This window comes from Chrysemys picta, chromosome 4, assembly GCF_011386835.1.
Source record: "Chrysemys picta bellii isolate R12L10 chromosome 4, ASM1138683v2, whole genome shotgun sequence".
Lineage (NCBI taxonomy): Eukaryota > Metazoa > Chordata > Testudines > Emydidae > Chrysemys > Chrysemys picta.
The window spans coordinates 57,008,371-57,031,007 of NC_088794.1; the positions used below are offsets into that span (position 1 = coordinate 57,008,371).

A 22,637-nucleotide genomic window follows, 5' to 3' on the forward strand; every position below is an offset into this window, starting at 1 on the left:
AACAGCAACTGAAGTTACTCTCTTGCTATGGACATGAAGCCTTTAAAGCTTTCTCTCAATCAGCTACTGTGACAGCTACTTGTCAGATTTTTACTAGAGACATCATGAAAGTTATGTTCATGTTTAGTCTTTGCAATAAATATGGTCAACCTAAATATTTGTCTAAAAACAGTAAAAGCAATTCACCCTTAATAAGAACTAATGAAATCTAGTTATGCAAGTAAAATGTCTGGAAACAAAAATATTCCTTGTATTTTTGGCTGATTTTGGCAATTTTGTTCAGGATACCGCCACAATGCATTACACAATTTGATCCCTACTACCGCTACAATGCATACTAACGATAGTGTAACTGAAAGATTATACGAAAAAAATCATGTTTTCAGTTTAATGTGTGTATTTGGCTACACTTTATAAAGTCAGTTTCCTCTGTTTGGATAGGTCACATAGCAACACTGTTGAGAGGTAAAAATTGGAAAATAGGTCCAAAAAAAAAAAATTACAAGAACCAGGAGGGGGACTCTGAAGTCCCCAAAGCTACTTTTAACTGATTTTTTTAAAAACGGAGCAAAATTCATGAAGACTGTCTTTTTAATACTCAACCCTTTGCTTCCGTTGTGAGAGGAAGGTCTTCCCTCCAAACTGTTAGTTCTATAATATGCACAACTGACTAAGACTAATTTATTTGGCATGACTGATTAGGAAGTTACACAATACTACACTGACAATTTGCAGTTATATAGCATTACCATATCATGACAGCAGAGTGCTTCAAAGCTTTTAATGAGTTGAGCTCAACCACCCCACCCTCCCTCTTTGATGTAGGTAGATATCGCCCCAATTTTACAGATAGGGAAACATGAAGCAGAGAGATTTAGTGATTTACCAAAAGTCACACAGGAAGTCTACAGCACAACCAAGAGTAGAACCAAAATTACGCAGTTTATTCCTACCCCTTAGCCACAAGATGCCTTGATGTATTAGATGGTGCACCTCAAAGACACCTAAAGCCAATACAACGTCCTGCTCCCTATGTAATCAAGGAACAAACTGTTCGGAAGATTTGACTGGAGCTAACAAGCTTGTAACCTGACTTTAAAAGTGGCTGAAGATTTAAAACAACCAGGAAAATGTCAGCTGCGCCTGAAGATTTTAGTTACTGTATTAACACCCTGGTCTGTGAGAAGTGGCAGTCCAGTGAAACCACACAGTCACTACTGTACATAGGTCTTACTAAGTTTTGTTACAGCAAGATTTATTAATATTACATTCTCTTGATAGAAGCAGAACATCTGCAGAACAAAGCCTTTGACTCCATGACTTCAGGCTAGGTTTCTTCTGCTAAATGCATGGAAAGGGTAAAGCTATTGTGTCAACATACACTGCAAAAAGACCAGCACTCAACAAATAAAGGCAAGCCTGATGACAGCTGAACAGCATCAGAGTTAAATCCGGGAACACAGAGACAGAAGTTCAGAGAAAACAGAACGGAGCTCCCAAAATAGCTTTGCAACTGTCACCGCTAGCAGTTGTCAGCACGGGAAGGTATGACCTTGCCATTATGTCCCATGATCACAGCTCTCCACTTAAAGGGTCGTTTGTCAGAACTACCACCACCAAAAATCCCACTTTCAAGTGATCCTGTATCTCCAACACCAGGTTACATTTGCCAGTGGTTCTGTAAATCCAAATATCTGCAAAAGAGTAGCAGGGCTTTCCCCACACACTTCCAACCTACCCTTGCTAAAATATTAGTATACCCAATGGGAATACTATGGTAGGCACTTCCCTGCCAGGAATCCACTTTTAAAATCCATTTTCATTACCCTTTGAAATCCCTCATGCAGGACATAACTGTTTCAGAATTCTTATATTATAACTATATCAAGAGAAACTCCTAGCATACTAAAAACGAAGGCAACACTGATTTCTAAGCACCACTTATGTGGCTGTGTTACCCCATGCTTTGATATTAGTTGCACCATTCTCACCAAGAGAAAGTAATCTTTCTAATCTGGTGGCTGAAGATTTACAGACTGCTGTCACCTTTTACTGTCAAAAAAATTTAAAACCTTAAAGTCCACAGCAGTATCAAGGCCAGTTAACAGGAACATAAGACAATTCCCCTGAAAACACAGTAGCTGTTATAAATCAGAAGACAGTTAATAAAAACCCTGTACGGCCGAAAGAAAGGGCAAGAAGGTAGCAGACAGTGAAAAAGATTTCAGTAACGTAAACTCATTGGTTTAAGCACAAGACTTGGAGTCCAATTCTGGATTCTCCCCAGGGCCATGCTATTGTCTTTACGTGTTCTTGGGCAAATCACTTCAAACCTTGTTACTTAAATTTACCTCCTCTTAAAATGAAGATAAATAAGCCACATTCACATAGTTTCTGTATTCTCTCCTTTCACCTGGTTATCCCTTGGCATGTTAGTACTCTGCGATACAATCGCCCTTGGTAAGTAACAGGTGCCATCCATATAAAGAAAGCAAGATCAGACTGACATGTAGCCCCTAAATTTAGTCAAGCTAAAAGTTTGCAAAGCTAGGCCTAGGAAGCAAGGTAATAGCCTCTGCCTTTGCTATATGACAGGCAAACATTCATATGTATGTACCATCACCACTGCAGACAGCTACCCCCTCATTAGATTTGCAGGCAATTAGCATTTTGATGAACATGCACCAATGATCTTTGCCAATTATGCAAAGTACGTCTCTGCAAACACTACTATTAAAGGCCTTTTTTATGGGCTGATCTTACAGTACAGCATCTTCCATATGTAGAGCAATCAGGGCCGGCTCCAGGCACCAGCTTAACAAGCAGGTGCTTGGGGTGGCCAAGGGAGAGGGGCGGCACCTGCGGCAATTCGGGGGCAGCAGGTCCCTCACTCCCTCTAGGAGCAAAGGACCTGCCGCTGAACTGCCACCGCCGATTGCGGCTTTTTTTTTTTTGCTTGGGGAGCAGAAATGCTGGAGCCGGCCCTGAGAGCAATACCAGTTTAAGTTATTCTTTCACTCAGTGAATGAAGGATTGATTTACATGCATACAATGATCCACACAGTCTCCACATCAGCTTTCTTCCATTCCTAATCACTGACCAGAATTAGTGTTTTGACAACTCACTGCCCAGAATGCATACCTAGTAAAGTGTCTGTCATGCTTTACGCCCATCCTTCTGCCCTGCCTCCCCTGCCCCAAATTCCAACATGATTTTAGTACCCAGTATTGAAATAATCGCTAGAAGTCAATGCTTTATACCATCTGAAAGCATACTGGAATGAGTTCAATATCTGTTGAGCTGCCAGAGCTAAAAAATAAAGCCTGTCACTAGAAAGCTGACAACCCTAATGGTTCAGTAGATTAGACACCATAAACATGTCACTTGACCTACTAGTTCTTTTTCCCACACAGTTGGGACTGAATGTAGAAAATCCTGACCCTAAAACTACCGTAATTTTCAGCCCCTGGACTGAGTGACTTCAGATTTCATAACAAAAAAAAGTTCTGCCTATTGTACATTAGTCAGGGTTAGAAGACTGAAGGAGGATTTAGCTACATCCAGTGTTTGTAACTAGCAAATGGGTTCTAATAAGCGACCCTTGGCATCAATTGCCATTAGTAAATGGCATCAATTGTAAAGGGCCATAACCATTGACAGTAATTCCTGAAGGAGTTTAAGTTAGTAGTACAGTGTGGCTGGATCCACAACTATTCATGTCTGAATAAGTTGGGGTCTGAAAGATCAATGCAACACAAATATTCTATGTTTTCAGGCAATTTCACATCTCCTACCAAAAATAGATGTCATGCTAACAACCCCCTACAATGTTTTAGCTCTGTGCCTTCCCCTCCCCCCCAGATAAACATAGGCCAGGTAATTCAGCTCAGGGGTGAAAGTAAGCCGGTACTGCCCACCGGTAAAAAGTGGCCACCAGTACTGGCCCATACACCCCTGCTCCAGCTCTAATTTTACAAGCACAGTAACGTGGCAAATGGCAGAGTGGAACCTTTCCGGCTAGATACATACATTTTTTCTGCTAGATACATCACGATGTAGCATGGTAGTGGAGACTGGCCCTAAGTTTCCCACTGAGCAGGAATAGGTGTACGCATTGCCATTGCGAAATGCAGTAGCTAGGGTTTACAGCTTGCAGGGCAAGTTCCCTTCATATTGACAAAGGTTTCAACCTGTGAGGAAGCGTTGCCTTGGACACATTAAACAGAATGTGACAGGGTTTCTTCCCCAAACGGAGAGAAGTTGTATGTTTTCTGGAGATGGGCAAAAAGATTGAAGTTGTTTACAAACAGCTTGTAAGTCCAGAACGTGGCCAACACTAAGTTCTTAGACTAATGAATGAGGAAAAGAGCAAGCGTAGGAGTCTGCTGTCAGTCCCCGATAAATGGTGTTTCCACTTACTATGTTTAGTAAGATATTTTTAAAGAACAATATAGAATTGGCACCGGCATTTGATGCTATTTGAGAGGTGTCAATCATGCTTCTGCTCAGAGCTCAGATTGTGCTGCCCTTAATCATAACAGGATGCTCTCTACCCTATTAGGGTTGCTAAACACTTCTCTTGAATATAGATAGGCTTGGAAGAATTAGATCTGTACACCACGCATGCACAAACCGGCAAATATATCTATCGATAATATGTGAAATTTATGGATACCAAAGTAGCAAAAATGCTGCTTGAGAACTTAAGAGTTTAATTTCAGGATATTTACTTTGTATATTTTGACACGTGATGTTGACAATTTGGTGTTTTAAACGTTATAAAGTTTTAACTTTTTGAATCTCAACATCTACTGTCATTAAATAATTACTGCCTGACCCCACTGTCTGATCCTCCTATAACTGATACAAATTAAAAAGTGCTTTAAAATAAACAGCTATGATCCATCAAAGTTACAAAATAAATAAAAATCTAATTTGGCCATGCCTAAATATAGGGAAAGGAAGTTTTGTAATTTAAAAAAAAAAAGCCTTCTTCAAAGTAAAATATGAAATAAACAGAAAAGAACAGCTAAGTTTCCAACTGCATATCTCCCATACTGCCATCTGTGGACTATCAGTGGTTCATGAAATCTTTCCTGGCGGGCCCCAGGAAAAGACATTGAGAACCATGTATTGAGGACTGGGATGTTAGGGGAGGTAGTGTGTGGAAAGATCTCTTATGAAGTGATTGGTAGAAGGAAGGAATTTGAGAATTACTATACCCAAATGAAAAATAAAATAACTTTGAGGTCATGGACAGAGCATGCTGAGTAGTGCATTTTATAGGTTCCTTTGGCAATTTGAGAGCTGCAGCTTCAGAACCTGCTACTGAACCCTTCATCGAATGACAAATGGGAGATATTTACCACCACTGTTTAAAAAAGGAAATTCCCATGAGCAATGAAGTAGCACAGGAAATCCATTCTGTAGGAATAATTCTGTTTGTTCTTCAATATTCAAATTATGTGAATAAATAATTCACAGAAGCTTGGAGAGAACTGTATAGTTAAGGGTGTTAAGGATTTTGCAGTTTTCTCCAGACTGAGATTTAAGCAGTTTCTAGCCTTTCCAATTTTAAACACCTGGACGACATTACACCTCTACCCCGATATAACGTGACCCGATATAACACGAATTCGGATGTAACCCGGTAAAGCAGCGCTCCGGAGGGGCGGGGCTGCGGGGCACGCTCCGGAGGATCAAAGCAAGTTCAATATAACGTAGTTTCACCTATAATGCGATAAGATATTTTGACTCCCGAGGACAGCGTTATAACGGGGTAGAGGTGTATAAGCAAGGCAAGGTCATACTGCTGAATCTCAGCTTGAAAACTGAACAGTACTAAGGTGTAAACTTTCCTCATTAGTCTTAATGAAGCGTCCCTTTAAATGCTAATAGTCAGGAATAGTGACCTTCTGTGTACAAAGTAATGCAGAATCAGATTTGCTGTTACAAATTTCAATTTTATTCCCAGCAGAAATGCAGAATTTCAGGTCTCTAGAAAGAAGGGAGAAACAACAGAATACCTGTTCCAACCCAATGTCTTACTGGCAGCCCTTCGTCCCTGAAGAGCCCTCCGGAGTTTGAATGGATTGTACACCATTTCCCCAATGTGGCCTGTGGAATCATTTCTATTTATCACTTCTGCATCCCTTCATCTTCCCACTGTGGTGTAGTGCCGTAACTCTGTCACCTCTCACTTTGTCTGACTGACAGCAGGCACTGCAATAGAGTTGACAGTGCACTGTATAACAGCAGAACAGTTTGAACATTATCTGCAGGGGCAAGAATTAAAAGCATTCTATTCTAGAAGCTTTTCCCCCCCGCAAGCCATAACAGTATTAGCCATGATTTATGTGGCACCACAAATATTTACTGTTCTTTACAAAACAGACTAAGCCATTACAATCTCAGACATTAGACAAGAGACAGACAATGCATTGGAAAGACAAGAGGTCAGCAAGTGGGGAGGTAATAGATGAGAACAAACTAAGGAGAAATTTGGAGGAAATAGGACACTTGGAGGACAAATGTGGAGTAGCAAAAATAAAAGTGCAAAATCGAGGAGAGAAGGAAGTGACTGGATTAGAAGGCGAGCAGGTCTGGGCAGGGTAAGTGAAGGGAGCAAGAAAGGGAACTAAGGCTATGTCTACACTTAAACCGCTACACCGCACAGTTGCAGTGCTGCATCTGCATCGCTGTAGCACTTGTGTCGACACGCATTATAGCACCAAAAAAGGTTTTCCCATCGCTGGTAGCCAGATTGATGGAAGAATTCCGGGGTAGATTTTTCACATCCCTGAGCAATGTAGTAAGTTTTAAGTGTAGACTTAAGTGGTCTAAGAGAGAGATGTATGATCCTGAATTGTGTAGTACAAAGAAAACAAGGGTAAGGATTCAAGGGTGGGCGAGGGCATGATCAACAGGAAAAATGACTTGAGATGCAGTGTTTTGGCTAGACGGGAGGAGGGAAAAAGAAGGTACAGCAATCGAAGCAATATACGACCAAGAGTTGTTGCAGTAAAGATAAAGAGAGGAAACAGTAGTTTTTGATATATAGGTAACAATGACAGAATTTTGCAATATCTTCAAGATTAGATTGAAGTTTAAGATGGCAATATTGCAAATCATGTGAAAGGGAAAGATAGTAGATGAAGTAGGAACTGCCACATTCATTGATCATGTTTTTGCAATCACAACTGCTTGCATTATTCCAAGAACCTAGATTAAAATCTGTATTTAAAAAAAAACTTTTTAAAGAGACACCTTTGTTCCCAAGATCAAGGCAGATATCCTGCTGCAACATTGGATTTTCCACAGCTTAGAACATGCTGGGCTATACAATGCATATGGCTTTAAATATTGCTGTTTAATAAGATTAGCTTTGGGAACAAATTACATTAAGAGACCAGCCCATTTCCCTTAAGTAACAGTTTTTGATTTTGTATAGGGCAACAGTGGAAAGAGAATTTTTATAAACAGCACAATTTACCGAAGTCTAGCTACAGTGTGTCAGCATATATGGATTTATTCCCAACTATTGCAGACAAAGTCCACTCTTTGTTCCCTGTCCACCTCCTGCTACTTTAAGCAGTTTTCTTGAGGATTAACAGGTTTCCAAGTTAAAATTGGACGCCATGGCACTGATCGGTTTGTCTACTGAAGACAACCCAATAGGGCTTGAAATGGCCATGGTATAATACATAATATTTAGGCATACCTGTTGGTATTTCTATAGCCACTATTGACTTGGGATCTAAATAAGTCTTGCAATATGCTCTGAACTTTAAACTCATACACTTGGAATAAGAGGTAGCACTAGGGTTGCCAGGCATTCGGTTTTTGACCGGAACGCCTGGTGGCCCCAGTCAGCACCGTCAAGCGGGACGTTACAAGTCCGGTCGGCAGCACAGCGGGACCCTCGGGCTCCCGGAAGTGGCCACCTGGTCCCTGTGGCTCCTTCGCACATGGGCGGCCAGGGAGGCTCGGCATGCTGCTCCCACCCCAATTGGAGGTTCCACAGCTCCCATTGGCCAGGAAGCGACCAATGGCAGCTGTCGGGGGCGGCACCTGCGAGCACGAAGGCAGCACACGCCACAGAGCCGCCTGGCGGCCCACACGCCTAGAGTCCGCAGGGACCTGGCAGCCGCTTCCTCGGAACTGCAATAAGTGCCGGTGGGACCCTGCACCCCAACCCCCTGCCCCAGCCCAGAGTCCCCTCCCACACCCAAACCCCTCATCCCCAGAGGGAGCCCTCATCCCCTCCCCCTGCACCCAAAACCCCTGCCACAGGGAGGGGGGATGGAGCGAGTGGGGGAGGCCCTCGGAGAAGGGGCAGGGCGGGGCATGAGCGGAGCCTCAGAGAAGGGGCGGAGCATGGGTATTCGGTTTTGTGTGATTAGAAAGTTGGCAACCCTAGGTCTACCCAGCACCACAATTAACTCATTTAATAGAGTTACATTTATAAAGCCCACCTAGGGTGACCAGATGTTCCATTTTTAAAGGGACAGTCACGGTTTTTGGGACTTCTTATATAGGCGCCTATTACTCCCCACCCCCGTCCCATTTTTTCACAGTTGTTCTCTGATCACCTTAAGCCCACCCATCCAGTCCATTGGGAGAGATCAACAGTAAGCTATGTTAAATCAAAATCAGAGACCATCTTCTTCGAACTGTCATAAAAACAAACAAACATGGAACTACCAGTGGTTACTCACAACCATGTGGAATACAGGTTTGGGAGGATGTGGACTGTGTGGTTTACACAGAGAACGTGGGAAAGAAATTCCATACCTAGGGTCAGTCAGGGCAAAGGCAAGATTGCCTACCAGTTATGATGAGATGGCGGAGAGCTTTCACAGAGGTGGTATTTGGGTAGAAATGCCCGTGAGAAAAATGCTCAGGGAGGATATTTCAAACACAGATAAGGGCTTTAGGATCAACAGTGCCAGCTTTGTCAGTCAACAAAGAACCCAGTGCAGGTGTAATATGATCACGCTAGCTAAGCCAGCAAGCAAAGACGAGACTGCTTTCTGAGCAAACTGCAATCATAGAGAAGCCCAACTAAAGAGGAATGACGCTCACCTGCCCTGGTGGTCACGAGGACACGTGCGGCTGTTTGCGAGATCACCACAGGGTAAGCAAAGCACAGCCTGCGGAAGTTGCGCAGTTCAGACACCTAACCACCTCAGACACACAAGATTTTCTATGGAAAGGGCAGAGAGCACGTTTCTCTATACCATCTCCAAGGGAGACCACTCAAGCGCACACATACAGAAAGAGTGCCTGCGATGACTCAGAGGCAAGGCTGCTGCCTTTGCAGGGTTGGCAAGGTAGCTCTAAAGCATCTAGCTGGCAGTATCATTCTGGCATTCTTCCAGTAGAGCATTAGCATTACCTGACCAGAGGAGTATCTAATTGGGTCATTCTGGCAGCGCTAGAGAAAGAGCAAGCTCAAGAAACAAGGCAAGGAGGGAAATGCAGGGCATATAGTAACTGCGACGTACTCGTCTAGCGCCTTCTAGCTAAGCCCCCGAAGTGCTCAACCAACAACAGTTTTTGTGAATTCAGCCAGGCAGGTAAAGGGATCAGTTTACTCACCACTGAAGTGCAGTCACCACTGCAGTGAAACAGGACAATTATCTAACAGCCCACAGCAACCTTGCAACTGTGGAGCTGCAAGTGAATGGGGGAGGAGAGGAAGCAGAGTCCAATCACCTAAACTGAGATTTGGACATAACACCCCCCTTTTATGAAGAGTTTCATTGACATTTCAAGATCGCAAATATTCAGGGGTTTGTCTTTACGTTGTATCTGACAGAAGCTTCACAAGCAGCAAACCACCACCTAGCACCGGGGTGGGGCACTGTGTTGAGTAGAGTGAGAGGAGAGAGGACACCCTACTCCAGTGCTTTTCATGTATTTAGGCTACTGAAGTGTTATTTGTAGCCATTACTTCCTACATTGCATCTTATTGCTCTGGAAAATTCCATCAATCTGCTAAAATGTGAGGTCTACAAAGGAGGAAGATGATGACAGAATGTTGCTGATCAGACAAATCAAATCATTTATTCCTGAGCCCTGAACGAAATGATCAGGGGCAATATTTCTTCAATTGTCAATTTTTTTTCTGGATTTCAAATCCTGGACATGCTTCGCATGCACTAGATTCTTGGTTTGTAACCGGCTTGGAGGGACTTTGAAGATGTACAGTGCTAAGTATCATTATTTTAAACATATTGTGGGGCTAATTTGATGTTGGGTATGAAGATGAGCCCCTCCTCCAATAGAGCTAGTTCATGATGCTGGATTCACAGTCCCCTCTAAAAGCCAGCTCAGTGGTAAAGTAGAAGAATAGCAGCACATCCTCAGCTTGGGATGCTGGGAGCCTCAATGCAGCTACATCGTCTCCACAAGGATGTGGTATGCATCCACAGTGGGGCTTGTTTTGCTTTAACGATACTGATACAGCTTAAGTAGTACAACTTGCTTAAACAAGCCCCAAGGAAGACTTAAGATAGCACAAAATAGACTGGAAGGGCCAAGTTCACTCTCGACTACACGATATTCCACCAAAGGAGAAAATCCAAGCTCCTACTCAACGTACCTGCTCCTACACAGACATTAATTTAATTGTCAGACAATTGAGTGCACCTATTATTGGCTATATGGACAGTGAACACATGATGAAATCCCCCACAACCTCTGATTGGGACAGACTAACCAACCCTTGCATACATTCTAATCTTGACCAGGCAAGGTGAGAAATACCTTTTATTATGTCTGAGATTCTTAAACTTGTTTACACACAGGGGTTGCATCAATTTAATTTGAAATCATTTTAGTTACACTTGTGAAACCTTGGGGGGGGGAGGGGCACTCCATTGGTTTAAACTTGATTTATATCCGTTTAGCTTGCGCTTGTATGACACAAACTACACAGATATAAACCAACAGAGTGCCCACACACAAAGTTACACCAGTTTAACTAAGGCAGTTTTAAAATCACCGATTGTTCAACTGTACAATGGTATTTAGCCCAGACCTTAGATTTTTGAAGTCGTTCAGATCACCCCTTTCCAAACAAAGCTGAACTTTGAAGAGAAGCAACACTAACAGCCTGGAAGGCAGCAGTGAACGACAAATTATAAATAGGAGGCAGTTTCAGACAGAGTCTGGAAATGGATGCTGAGCGATTGCAATGTCAGATCAACTTTGCAGCTCAAAGTATCAGAGTGGGGCCAGGTTTAGTTTTAGCCTGAAAAGGCAATGACACAGAAAAGGCTAATGGCAGGTGGTCATTCCACATTCTGTACATTTCACAAAGATTTACGACCAAGGCTGAATGCTGGAAAAGCAAAGCCGACGTTGCTCTAGTGTCCCTCTGCAAGGTCAGCTTATTGTATTGTGGAAATGTTGGGAGCGAAACTCAAAGTTAGGGGTGAGGTTCAATTTTTCCAGTTACAGCAGGATTTAAATCCTTTTGTTAGGAGTGAAAACAAAGTGAGTACCAAGACCAAAGTTACACCATTTGCTTTTAGGATAAAGATTTCGTTTTCTACACAGTTTCAAATAAGTCCACTCTGTGACCAAGGAGTTGAAATGACTCTTGAATTTTTAGGGCTGGGTGTAAAATATTTCAGAACTTAACTTACAAACATCTGCTTTAACACCTGAAACTTGAAATGGATTTAAATCTAACCAGAGGCCCATTCACAAGATTTTCCCCCCTAAAGAACACAATTAGTATCCATTCGTAAATCTTGCATTCATTACAAAACAAGATCAAATGCCGAAGTTTTGAACACTGGAGTTGTGATTTTTATAATATAAACAGCTCTTGATAGAGGAAAACAAGATACCTAGCCAGAGGCGCTCCAAGCTCAGCACAGTCCAATGAACTCAAGAGCACAACAAAACCAGCACCTTCCACAACAACTTGAGTATTGGCATGCAATGGAGAACCCTGCAACCACTACCCACAAGGAGTGCTGCTACTTCACACCAGTGGATGCACATTAGCAGACTTCCTATTCTGCCCTTCTGGGCTTCTCAGGAGTTACATGGAAAGAGGGAGGAAGGAACACTGAGGCATCCATAACCTCTACAGGGTACTGAGGGGTAAAAAAATAAGTGTCCTAGGAAACTTCCAAGCTCTGAAAGAGACTGATGGTTGTAGGAGCAGGGATGATTTGGGGCAGGGCAATCTCCCTTCCCCTCCATTTTCAAAGCTTTTTAGTTATCAGTTAAGAGCCTACAAATGCTCCCGTCTGGGTCTGCACAGAGCTACCGCTAGACAGGTTACCTGTACACCCCTTCAAGCTGAAGGTACAGAATGCGTCCCACAACAATGGCTCTGGGATTTGTAAAGTTCATACAGGTTCCTGGGAATTTGTAGTCCAGGGCACGAGATTGCAAGAGTGCACCTCCTAGCGTACCCTTGCTGCGCCTACCCTCAGGGAACAGTTGAAATTAACTCCAAACTCAGATCCCTGGAATCAGAATTGGCTCCTTCCGCATGTTAAAGCTGTATCATCATCACTAAGCCAAGCAGCCTCATTCATTGCATGGAAGATTTTGTTCTTGAGAAAAACAACAAAATATTCCTCAAAGGGTCCTCCATTTCTGTTTTGAGTTACACCCTTCCCCAGTCCTCTGAAAAAGGTTTTTTTCTGCATAAGTTATAGCCCGTGTAACTCTGCCCTCTCACCCCTAGCTTAGAAGAGAATTATCTTGTAAAATCTGTAATTAAAAAAAAATAAAATCTCATTTGGGTGGTGTTTCACTTTTTGACAATTGTTCTAATACACATACTTCTACCATGCCAGCTTTTCAGACCTGCTGCATGCACTAATCCTCAATAGAGAGCTAGATCATGGGACTATTTTTATCAAGTTGAAGTGCTACATTTTTTAGTGGTTAGTGATGATCTCGATGTGTTATGGCCTCTGTGAGAGCCTTGGTGAGTGCCATACGAGCCACACTCCACCTAATCGGCACTTTCAAAAGAGTCTCTAGCCCTCTTTGTTACTCTGCAAAAATATAAACTGAACACTAGTCTTGGAAGTTTATCACAGACACTTCTGCCTATTTCATGTTATAGACTTTATGGTAATCTCATTCAGGCTTTAACAGCAACAGAACTCTGCATTCAAATATCATCCCTAACCTTTCAACTGGTTCTTATAGCTCAGGCTTCAGATGTGCTATGGCATAGCTGTAAATCAGCAGAGCATTCCAGGTATTCTGTGTGAGAAGCATCACACAACACGTTTTTATGCAAGATTCCAATATCACCTGCTGGCATAAGGAGCAGTATTTACGCAGGTCAGTCATAAGGCCTTCAATGTGTCTTCATATTAGGGCACAGTATTGTTACACCCACCCAGCACCTTAAAGATTTATTTGCCACAGGCAAAAAGAATGCTTCCTGTAGAATCCAAGCTTTCATTTAAAAAAATAATAATTTATAGTGGTGAAAGTAAATTTCCAAGCATCATTTGAGTGTAAACAAACACAGTGCTCCTCTTCTGAAATCTGCAGACAGCATTACTGCTACTGCTCAAATATTTCTGAAGCAGCAATAGACTTAAGGGACCAGAGTCTTATCAGTAGAGCCCTGCAGATATCCGTGGATTTACTTTATATCCACAGATATCCGCATCCAGATATCCACATGCAGATCTGACATGGATACAAATTTTGTATCCGCACAGGGCTCTACTTGTCAGTTTTCAGAGCTGCTACTGAGAAAGCTGGGGATATCAGTGAAATTGACAACAAAAAATCTCATCAATTTCACTTTGTTCCTGCTTGGGAAAGCTCTGAGCAGCAGCAGAAACAGACAGTGCACCTATTTACTATTGAGGGCTGAATGGAGGCTGGAAAAGGAAGTAGCATAGATGGACTTCCCCCAATACTGGTGTCAGTATGCTGGAGAAGGAAGAGAGATACCCCTGCCCATCTTCCTCCCAGCAAGTAAACTGGGGGTGCAACAGAGTGGGGGGGAATGGGACTACAAAGGATGTCTCCTCCCCCTACCTTCCAGCAGCTGGATAAGGGGTATGAGGGCTGGCTTCAAAATGTAACACCTACTAGCTAGAGAACGATATAAAATATGCTGCCCCTAAAGAAGGGCCAAGAAAAGCATCCTGGTAGGAATTCCCTAGTAGATGGGGGAGAAAGGGTGTTGGCTTCTCACTGGACACTGTCCTGGACAGGAAGTTCCCAGTTTGGTTTCAGTATGTGGTTAATTTTAGTCCTCTGGCTATTAAGTGCCAGGCAAAATTTCCAAGCCTACTTGTGGGCACATGGACAGGTGTATGGAGGCAGGTGTAAGGGACTGAGGACAGCTAAAAAAAAAAAAAAAAAGGCCTGAACATGATTTAACATAGCAAAGAAAAGATGATGTGAAGTGAATGCAGAAAGGAAAAAAAGTATTCCAAAAGCTAAAGAAATTGAGTGAATTGGGCTGGTCACATAGTATTCAGTGATTATTCTTCACATTTCATCAGTCCTTGTCCAATTAAATTCGTCTGACCAATACGTCTCTGGGGTATTCAGCTACACCCACAGCTGCTCAAACAGTAGTTAGAGAATGTCTGACGAACAGCAGTAAAAGATATCAAATCAGACATTTCTTTCCTACTATTCAACCAGCTCTAGTAGTAAGTTATATTTTTAACAATTTATCAAATAGAAATTTGATGAACAATGTTATAATTAAGTAGAGTACAACCAGTACAGCACTATTTAATTTAAATTGCTGGAATCACAGCTTGGAGAAGTGGCTTTGTGCAGGTGTGATGGCACAGGTATGTTTCACCTTGACTAGCAAACCAGTCCTCTGACTTGTAGGAATTGAATATGTTTCAGTGATAGAGCCATCTAAGCCTAAATTATATTAAGCTGGATGAATAGGCAAAACTTAATTTAAAGGTGTAGAGGCCAAAACAGAACATGCAAATGTGACGTCTGAATACTTAGCCAAATATACCCTTCACTACTTCGTACATACCTCCCCCTGAGAGCCTCCTAGCTGCTGTGAGAATGGGGAGGTGTCTTCATTACACTACCTTTCCCTTCATCTCGAATTTTTGGGCTCCCCTTTGAACTGCACTCCCTTCATGAATAGCTCTAGTGCCTGCTGCTGCTCAGAGTTCTCCTAAACAGCTATAGCATAAAGCCGGCCCAAAACTTTTGTTCCACTAATGCCCTCGGGGTTCCGAATGGCAGCAATGAAAGTGCTACAAGTCTTAATTTCACTCTGCTGCTGCTTGGCCAAGTTCTGAAGAAGATCAGCACAGGCACTGGAGGTGCCTACAAGACCCAAAACCATGCAGTGGTGTCTACGGTCAGAAAGTTGTCTTCACAACAAGGAGAACTAGAAACATTTTTTAAAGAAAGTTTAAAGTTTTGCTGAAATTGATTGCTGAGTCCCACCTCCCACTCACCACGAATAGTTTTGAGTCCTGCTACACAGCATGCCTAAACTATTTGAAAATAAAGTCTAAATGAAATTGGTATTTCTAATTCTCCAGCTGAAATGGAGGCTTTGCTGATGAGTAAGTTAATGACACTAGCTGTTTCCACACATTATATCAGAGAATTTTTCACTTGACCAGAGCTCAAAGAGCCGGGAAGCTACTTTCCATCCTGCTTAAAAATACTAAAAATGATCATAGCAAGAATTTTTATATTGAACACATGAAAAGCTACTGAAGGTTTACGTGATGAGTTTGGCTGATGTTAACCCAAAAACAGTTTTACGGTCACTGGGCTAAGTGCACAACTTCAACTGAAGTCTACTTTGAGTTACAGCATCCATAACTGAGATCAGAATTTGGCCCTCAGATCAGACTCACATACCACACATGACACTTCTCAGAAAGATGGCCACCGCCAGCTGGAGGCTCTGTAATGCCACTTGTAATTTCAAAGGTCATTTTCAAAATACAGTTTCACAGTTATATAGCAAAGAGTAGGTCTCCCCAAGTACATATAGCTATGACTATCCAAATGGAAAAGTGCAAGATGCTTCAAATTTACCCTGTATGAAAGCAATAAAGTGTGTGAAGCCACTGAGTGCTTCCAGTGAAACTAAACTAATATTATTTTGTGTGGCCTGTGACATTTATATATGAAGATGTAAAATCACGCAAGAATGAAATGGCAGAAAGTTGAAACTCACATTCTTAACTTGCGTAAACCAATGAGCTACCAGCGGTTCTCAAACTGGAGTCCACAAACCCCTGGGGGTCAGTGAGTCATGTCCGAGGCCACTGACCCCATTGCAACTCCTCCCCCTCCCTCCCAGTGCCTCCTGCACACCGCGGAACAGCTGTTCAGCAGTGTGCAGGAGACACTGGGAGGGAGGGGGAGGAGAGGGGATGGGGCATGCTCGGAGGGAGGAAAGAGGCTGGGAAGAGGAGGGGCAGGGGTTGAGCAGGGGCAGGATAAGGTGGGGCCTTGGGGCAAGGGGTGGAGACGAGGTGGGGCCTGGGGCCGAACAGGGGTTGAGCACCCCAGGGGAAAATTAGAAGCCGGCTTGGAGCGCCACGAAAATTTTTAACACAAAATGGGGGGTCTTCAGGTTGCTAAAGTTTGAGAACTGCTGAGCTAGACAAACCTCTGCTTGTACTGAAAGTCTCATTTTAACTCCTTGAACACAAGCACCTCGTTTGCCTAAACATACTTGCTTTAATGGAAAAGAAAACATTTCCTACCAACTACCCCAGCAACAAAGCAGACTTGTTCCAATTAACAGAATCCCTGTCCTCTTTACATAGTCATTTGGTTTTACAAGTGTACGCGCACATCATTCACCCTATACCGTCTGCCCTAAATCTCTCTCCAAAATATGTTTTTAATGCCAATAAAAATAACCGTATTACAGAAATATTCAGACTGTATTATACTCTATTTGTTGCAGCTTTTGTCAACACACTAGCTGTTTGTCAGGCCCTTCAACTTACTTTGGCTTTGAGGGATGGCTTTACACTATCCAGAGTGTCATCTTCCAAATAGGAAAGAAAACATCCTGTGACCCATACACTCAATACCAAAACACCATCACTCAGATTTTCAGATATATTTAAGGTTACACATGCATTATCATTTGATATAAATCTGTCAGGTGCAACATGGTTTACATCAGTCAGCATCAACTTTATCATATATAAACAGCGTTCCATGAATTTATAATATATACAAGAACGTTTAGTCTGGCATCACAGTGAAAAACGGCAACACTCTAACGCGGGAGGGGGAAGCTAGCGCAAAGTTTATTAGCAATCAAAATATCACCTCCCTTCCTGCAAATCTTTACTCATACAATTAAGCCTCACACTTGTGTTGTCTCATTTGTTTCACTTTGACTACTCACATATCTAAGAACTATTCTTATGGATAAGTTAACAGTTTACAATATCAAGCTCTAAATGTTATTCTTCACTGTGTTATCCAACACTTTGTTAGTCACTAAGATAGAATCCTTTCCATATACAAATTGAAGTTTGGGTGCTGTCTGCTGATCGCTGGTCCCTCATTCAATAAATCTGATCTCATGGTAGAAAGAATTTATCATCAATATCTGAAAACTCGGACAACACATAGAATATCAGGGTTGGAAGGGACCTCAGGAGGTAACCCCCTGCTCAAAGCAGGACCAATCCCCAGATCCCTAAATGGCCCCCTCAAGAATTAAACTCACAACCCTGGGTTTAGCAGACCAATGTTCAAACCACAAGTAGCGATATGCTTAATTACAAGCTTTTTCTGGAGGTCTGTATTGCAAGCGTCAGCAAGGTGATATAATAATTTCCTCGAACTGTGGCAACAATTCCATCTTGGACTCCAAGAGAACCTCTCCTTCCAACTCTACCATGCTACATCCACCACTAATTCAATTTTCCTCTATCAAATACTTTTTACACCCTAAACTCTTCAATAACTACTTACATAACGGTTGTTGCTAGAGTCCATGGGATTATCCATTATTACCACCAAGATAATTAAAGTAGAAGTACAAATGTTATATAGCTTATGAGGTACAACTTATTAAATAAAACTATATCAGAAAAATGTGAATTATGGATTTTCACTACAGTGTCAATTGGTGTTTTCCACAATACCATAGCTAAAAAACTCCTTTAATACCTGTACACTCAAGCAATCAAACTGGCCCAGAGGAGGAGACGGGCTAATAAGGATATGTCAAAGCACGTCACCTTTGGTCATGAGGAAATATGAACACAGACCACAGCCTACATCCAGATCAGAAACGGTCACATTCCTTGAACAGAGTTGCTAGGTGTCCCAAGTATTTCAGTTCACAATACTAACCAAACCAAGACAGGAGCTACTACACGACTCAACTATTGTTGCTTTTTTGTGCCACCATAGTCAGCATATTCTTTATAAAACCATAATTTCAAAGTCTTATCACTTGACCACAAAAATCTAACGCAGTGATAGTTAGTCTACAAGGTCTCAGCCAGTGCAAGAAACAAGAACTTTTAAATACAATTTAAAATAAACCTGACTTCACTGACAAAAGCAACCAGCTGTAATTTCAGATGCTCTGCTAAGCTCCTTGCCAGTCATTTTAAACATATAGCTGCCTCACTGTTGTACCAGGGTACCACAGATCTGACATTAATACACTATATCATGTAACACGTTGCATTACATAGGCACAACGTAAGCTAAGGGACGAATTGGGCTTGATTCTGAATTTCCAAGATTTTGACATTTTAAGGCTAGCCTCTAAGGTTACTTTTGCGTAGTTTGCAGTACATCTGGATTTATATTAATAGAATCCATGTTGCTTATCTGAGACTTTGGCACCTTGTGGTCTCTGCAAAGGTTGCCAAGAAAAAAAAATTTTGGAAGTCAAAAGTATCAGGGCAACTCCCACATGGTAGATACGAGGAGGCAGACAAGAGCCCATTTTGACCTTGCAAAAATGGCAACCCCCAAGTTTTCCAAGTACAGTAGTTATTTCTAGACATGAAAAACACAGTCCTAGAGCTGAAACAGTTTCTACATATAAAGTTTCAAGAAATCAGAGTTGTCAATTTCTCTCTCTGCTGTAAGATTGGACAGCCAGCCCAGCACTCTATCTGGCTCATTTAGCTGCTCTATTTCCTTGTGAGATTTTACAATAATCAAACTGCCTGATTTTTAAAATAGCCAGAGCAGATGTATGTTATTGCACTAGATGCTATAGGGTCCCTTCTGTAGGTACTGACAGAGACATATATGCAAAATGGACCTCTCTCACACCAAAGCCTTGTTTATTTCACTTTGTTCGTAAACATCTTAAGACCCAGATATAGGCATTGCCCGTAACAATGGCCAATCTGATCTTGCCCTCTCCTGCAAGAAACTGACAAGATATTTGAAAGCTTTGTTTTCTTTCTCCTCAGTGATTCCCCCCCCACCCCCCCAAGAGGAAAAGACAGTGCACTGAGCCAAGTCTCTACAGTCTTATGTTGTTCTCCGCCTGGGTTCTCAGGAAGGGAGTATTATTTGTTACTGGTGGAAAGAAAACCCATGTGGCTGTTATTGGGGGAGGGAAGGCAATGTAGCCTAAGGCATGGAGAGTGAATAGTGGCATGGTAGGGGTGTAACCTGCTGCAAGGAGAACATTACATTGGGGGAGAATGAAATTTGATGAGCGAGGAGGATTCTTTGTACATAGCGCTGGGCAGTGATCAGTAGTTATTCCAGAGTGGGACTGAAAGGGGCCAGGTGGGGGGAAGAGAAGGAGAGGATTATCTTAGTCTGGGCAATAGGCTGGAGGAAGGTTATTACATTGTGCAGCGCAGCAAAGATTACTTAACACGGGAAGTTGATGGGGCAGATTTTGTTTCAGGGGATGAGAGGTCCTTAGATACAATTACCTGGAGAAGAGCTACCAGGAATACGACCTGGTGAAGGTGTCCACCACCCCAGCCAGGAAGGTGATGGGACAGCACCCCTTGACCCTTACTACCTCCCACCTCCACAGCTGGTACTTGACATAGGGCTGTGAAGAGCCAAGTACCTGTCTGTGAGATTGGGAGATAGCAATTACTCTGCCCTTGTCGGGGAAGTTACCTCTCAGACACCATCACCTGGTAATGCCCAGGGCATAACCAGCCTGTCCCCCAGGAGTCAGCCACACGAAAGTGGGCATCAAGCCCAAGAAGTCCTGGCCCCTGGGGAGTGGAACAGACCACCTACCGGGGAAGGAGGTGACAGCCCTGGGGATGGGTTGGGAGATCAGTGTGGGGTGGCCCCATGGGGTAAGTCCAGAGCAGTCTGGGAGAGAAAAGTCCCCTAGGGGTTCCAATCACAGAGGGAGAATCATTCAGGGGGTGAGGGTGCAGAGGGAAGGCCCCCTGGAGGTGCCAGTCCTGGGAGAGATCCGAGGGGTCCCAGCCCCGGGGGAGTGACAGCCCAGGGAGAGAAGGTCTCGCTAGTGTCAGTCCCATGGGGGTCTTGGAGAGAGGTTCTCCCGGGGAGATGGAGGTCCGTTGCCAGAATGTCAGTTTCATGGGGATTGGGCGCGGGGGGGTCCAGTCTCAAGGGGCAGTCCGGGCCGGGGGGGCGTCAGAACCGGGCACGGGGGTCCAGTCCCAGGGGGCAGTCCGAATCGGGCGCGGGGAGGGGGTCCAGTCCCTGGGGGCAGTCCGGACCGGTGTCCGGGCCGGGGGGGTGCCAGGATCGGGCGCGGGGAGGGGGTCCGGTCCCTGGGGGCAGTCCGGACCGGTGTCCGGGCCGGGGGGGTGCCAGGACCGGGCACGGGGAGGGGGTCCGGTCCCTGGGGGCAGTCCGGACCGGTGTCCGGGCCGGGGGGTGCCAGGACGGGGCGCGGGGAGGGGGTCCGGTCCCTGGGGGCAGTCCGGACCGGTGTCCGGGCCGGGGGGGGGGGTGCCAGGACGGGGCGCGGGGAGGGGGTCCGGTCCCTGGGGGCAGTCCGGACCGGTGTCCGGGCCGGGGGGGGGATCAGGACCGGGCGCGGGGAGGGGGTCCGGTCCCTGTACCTGGTGCAGCGCTGTCAGCCCGTCCACGTTGGCCGTGTTGATGCGGGCGCCGCGGGCCAGCAGGCGCTTCACCTCCTCGGCGTCCCCGCTGGAGCAGGCGGCCAGGAACACGGCGCCCTCTTCGAAGCGGACGCGGGGGGCCCCCCCGCCACGGTGCCGGCCCCGGGCGCCCACCGGCTCCAGCTCGGTCAGCGAGCCCTTCCAGCGCCGCAGCTGCTCGGCCCGCCGCAGCCGCGCCGACTCGGCCCGCTTCACCCCCAGGTGCCCCGGCTCCGACATCGCCGCCGCACTGAGGAGCAGGGACCGCAGCGAGCTTCACCCCGGAGGAGAGCGCAGCGCCCCCGGCGCCATGTTTACTACTCCTCGGCCGCACCGCGCAGGCGCCACCGCCCGGAAGCACCATGGGCCACGTAGTTCCCCCAGGCCCTCCGACGCCGGCCCTGCGCGGACTACAACTCCCAGACTCCTCCGCGCCCAGGAGCCGCGCCTGTCCTTTCCGCCCGGTCGCGCACACCCCCCTTCGGACTACAACTCCCAGACTTCCAAGCGGAAAGAGCAGCGAGACTGCAGCCTCCGGAACTGGAAGCACTTTCCCTTTCTTGCGGGCTGGGCAGCCGCATCGCTTCCGTCTTCCTCTGCAGCCCCTGTTGAATCCAGTTCCCCCCCCCGCAGTAATTTCATGACCCACAGCCCAGCAGGGGATATACAGTCAATCACTTTCCCCAGCGTTGGGCGTGGGGAAAGCCAGGTCCCAGGCGTGCAAAGTTGAGGCTGTTCCAAACATGGGGCTTTAGGCTGGCTAACAGCCCCTCGTGCCAAGGGTTGTCCCTTGTTTCTGCATCTCTGTACAGCAAGATCAGGAGTTGCTGAGTGCTGCAAAAAGCAGCAAGAAATACCCTGTAAATGCAGGTGAGTACTGCGTATTATTGCTACTAATGATGATGACAGTGATAATATCTGGAGGAGGGGTAGGGCAGGGGTGCTAAGAAAACTGCCCCATATTTTTGCACTACAACGTTAGCAGCCCTAGGCGTCTGTTACACCATGGCATCGTATTTTGCCTCCTGGGGGTGTCTTGTCGAAACAGTCCCCAATTGTGGATTTTCTAAGTGCGATTCAAAGAAATAGATTTTAAAATGTATGTAAAAAAACCATCTGTTAAGGCTGCACAGTTAGGCCTTGAGCCTGCAAACACGTCCACACAGATGGCACTTTAAGCACATTACTGGGCCCACTGAAATTTGTGGGATTAGGGCCTAAAGCATTCAAAAGGCCGGAAGTGTTGATGCCGAACTGCAAATGCTTGCCTAACTTTACATGAGTGGTCCCATTGAAACCAATGGATATATTCACATGCTTAAAGATAAGCACACATACAAACTTCCTCTGCCTCCTCATAAGTGTGCATCATGATCCAGTTTTTAATTACTCAATAATGAATTGTAATAACTTAATATAACATGTTCTTTCTTTTTGTCTTCTGTTTGATCAGTAGGAACATTTGATTGAAAGGAGGAACTTCATTGTTTAGAAATTAACCCACTCATGCACCTTATTCCGAATTCAGTACACTCCCTTTGATACATCACATCTGTTTGTAGTGGGAA

General features: G+C 44.5%; 1 protein-coding gene across 14 annotated transcripts in view; it reads right to left on the reverse strand.

Moving 5' to 3' along the window:
* The window catches only part of PPP1R12B (protein phosphatase 1 regulatory subunit 12B), a 158,292-nt gene extending 136,877 nt beyond the window's left edge, over positions 1–21,415 (reverse strand). For 9 of the 14 annotated variants that reach the window (XM_065594991.1, XM_065594994.1, XM_065594993.1 and 6 more), the window contains exon 1: positions 21,031–21,410. In XM_065594991.1, coding sequence (XP_065451063.1) covers positions 21,031–21,309 — 279 coding nt within the window. In that variant the 5' untranslated portion in view covers positions 21,310–21,410. Of the gene's footprint in view, positions 1–21,030 lie in introns of all 14 variants that reach the window. The other 5 variants (XM_065594998.1, XM_065594997.1, XR_010600986.1 and 2 more) reach the window with 4 other exon arrangements.
* Between the last annotated feature and the right edge of the window lie 1,222 nt (positions 21,416–22,637).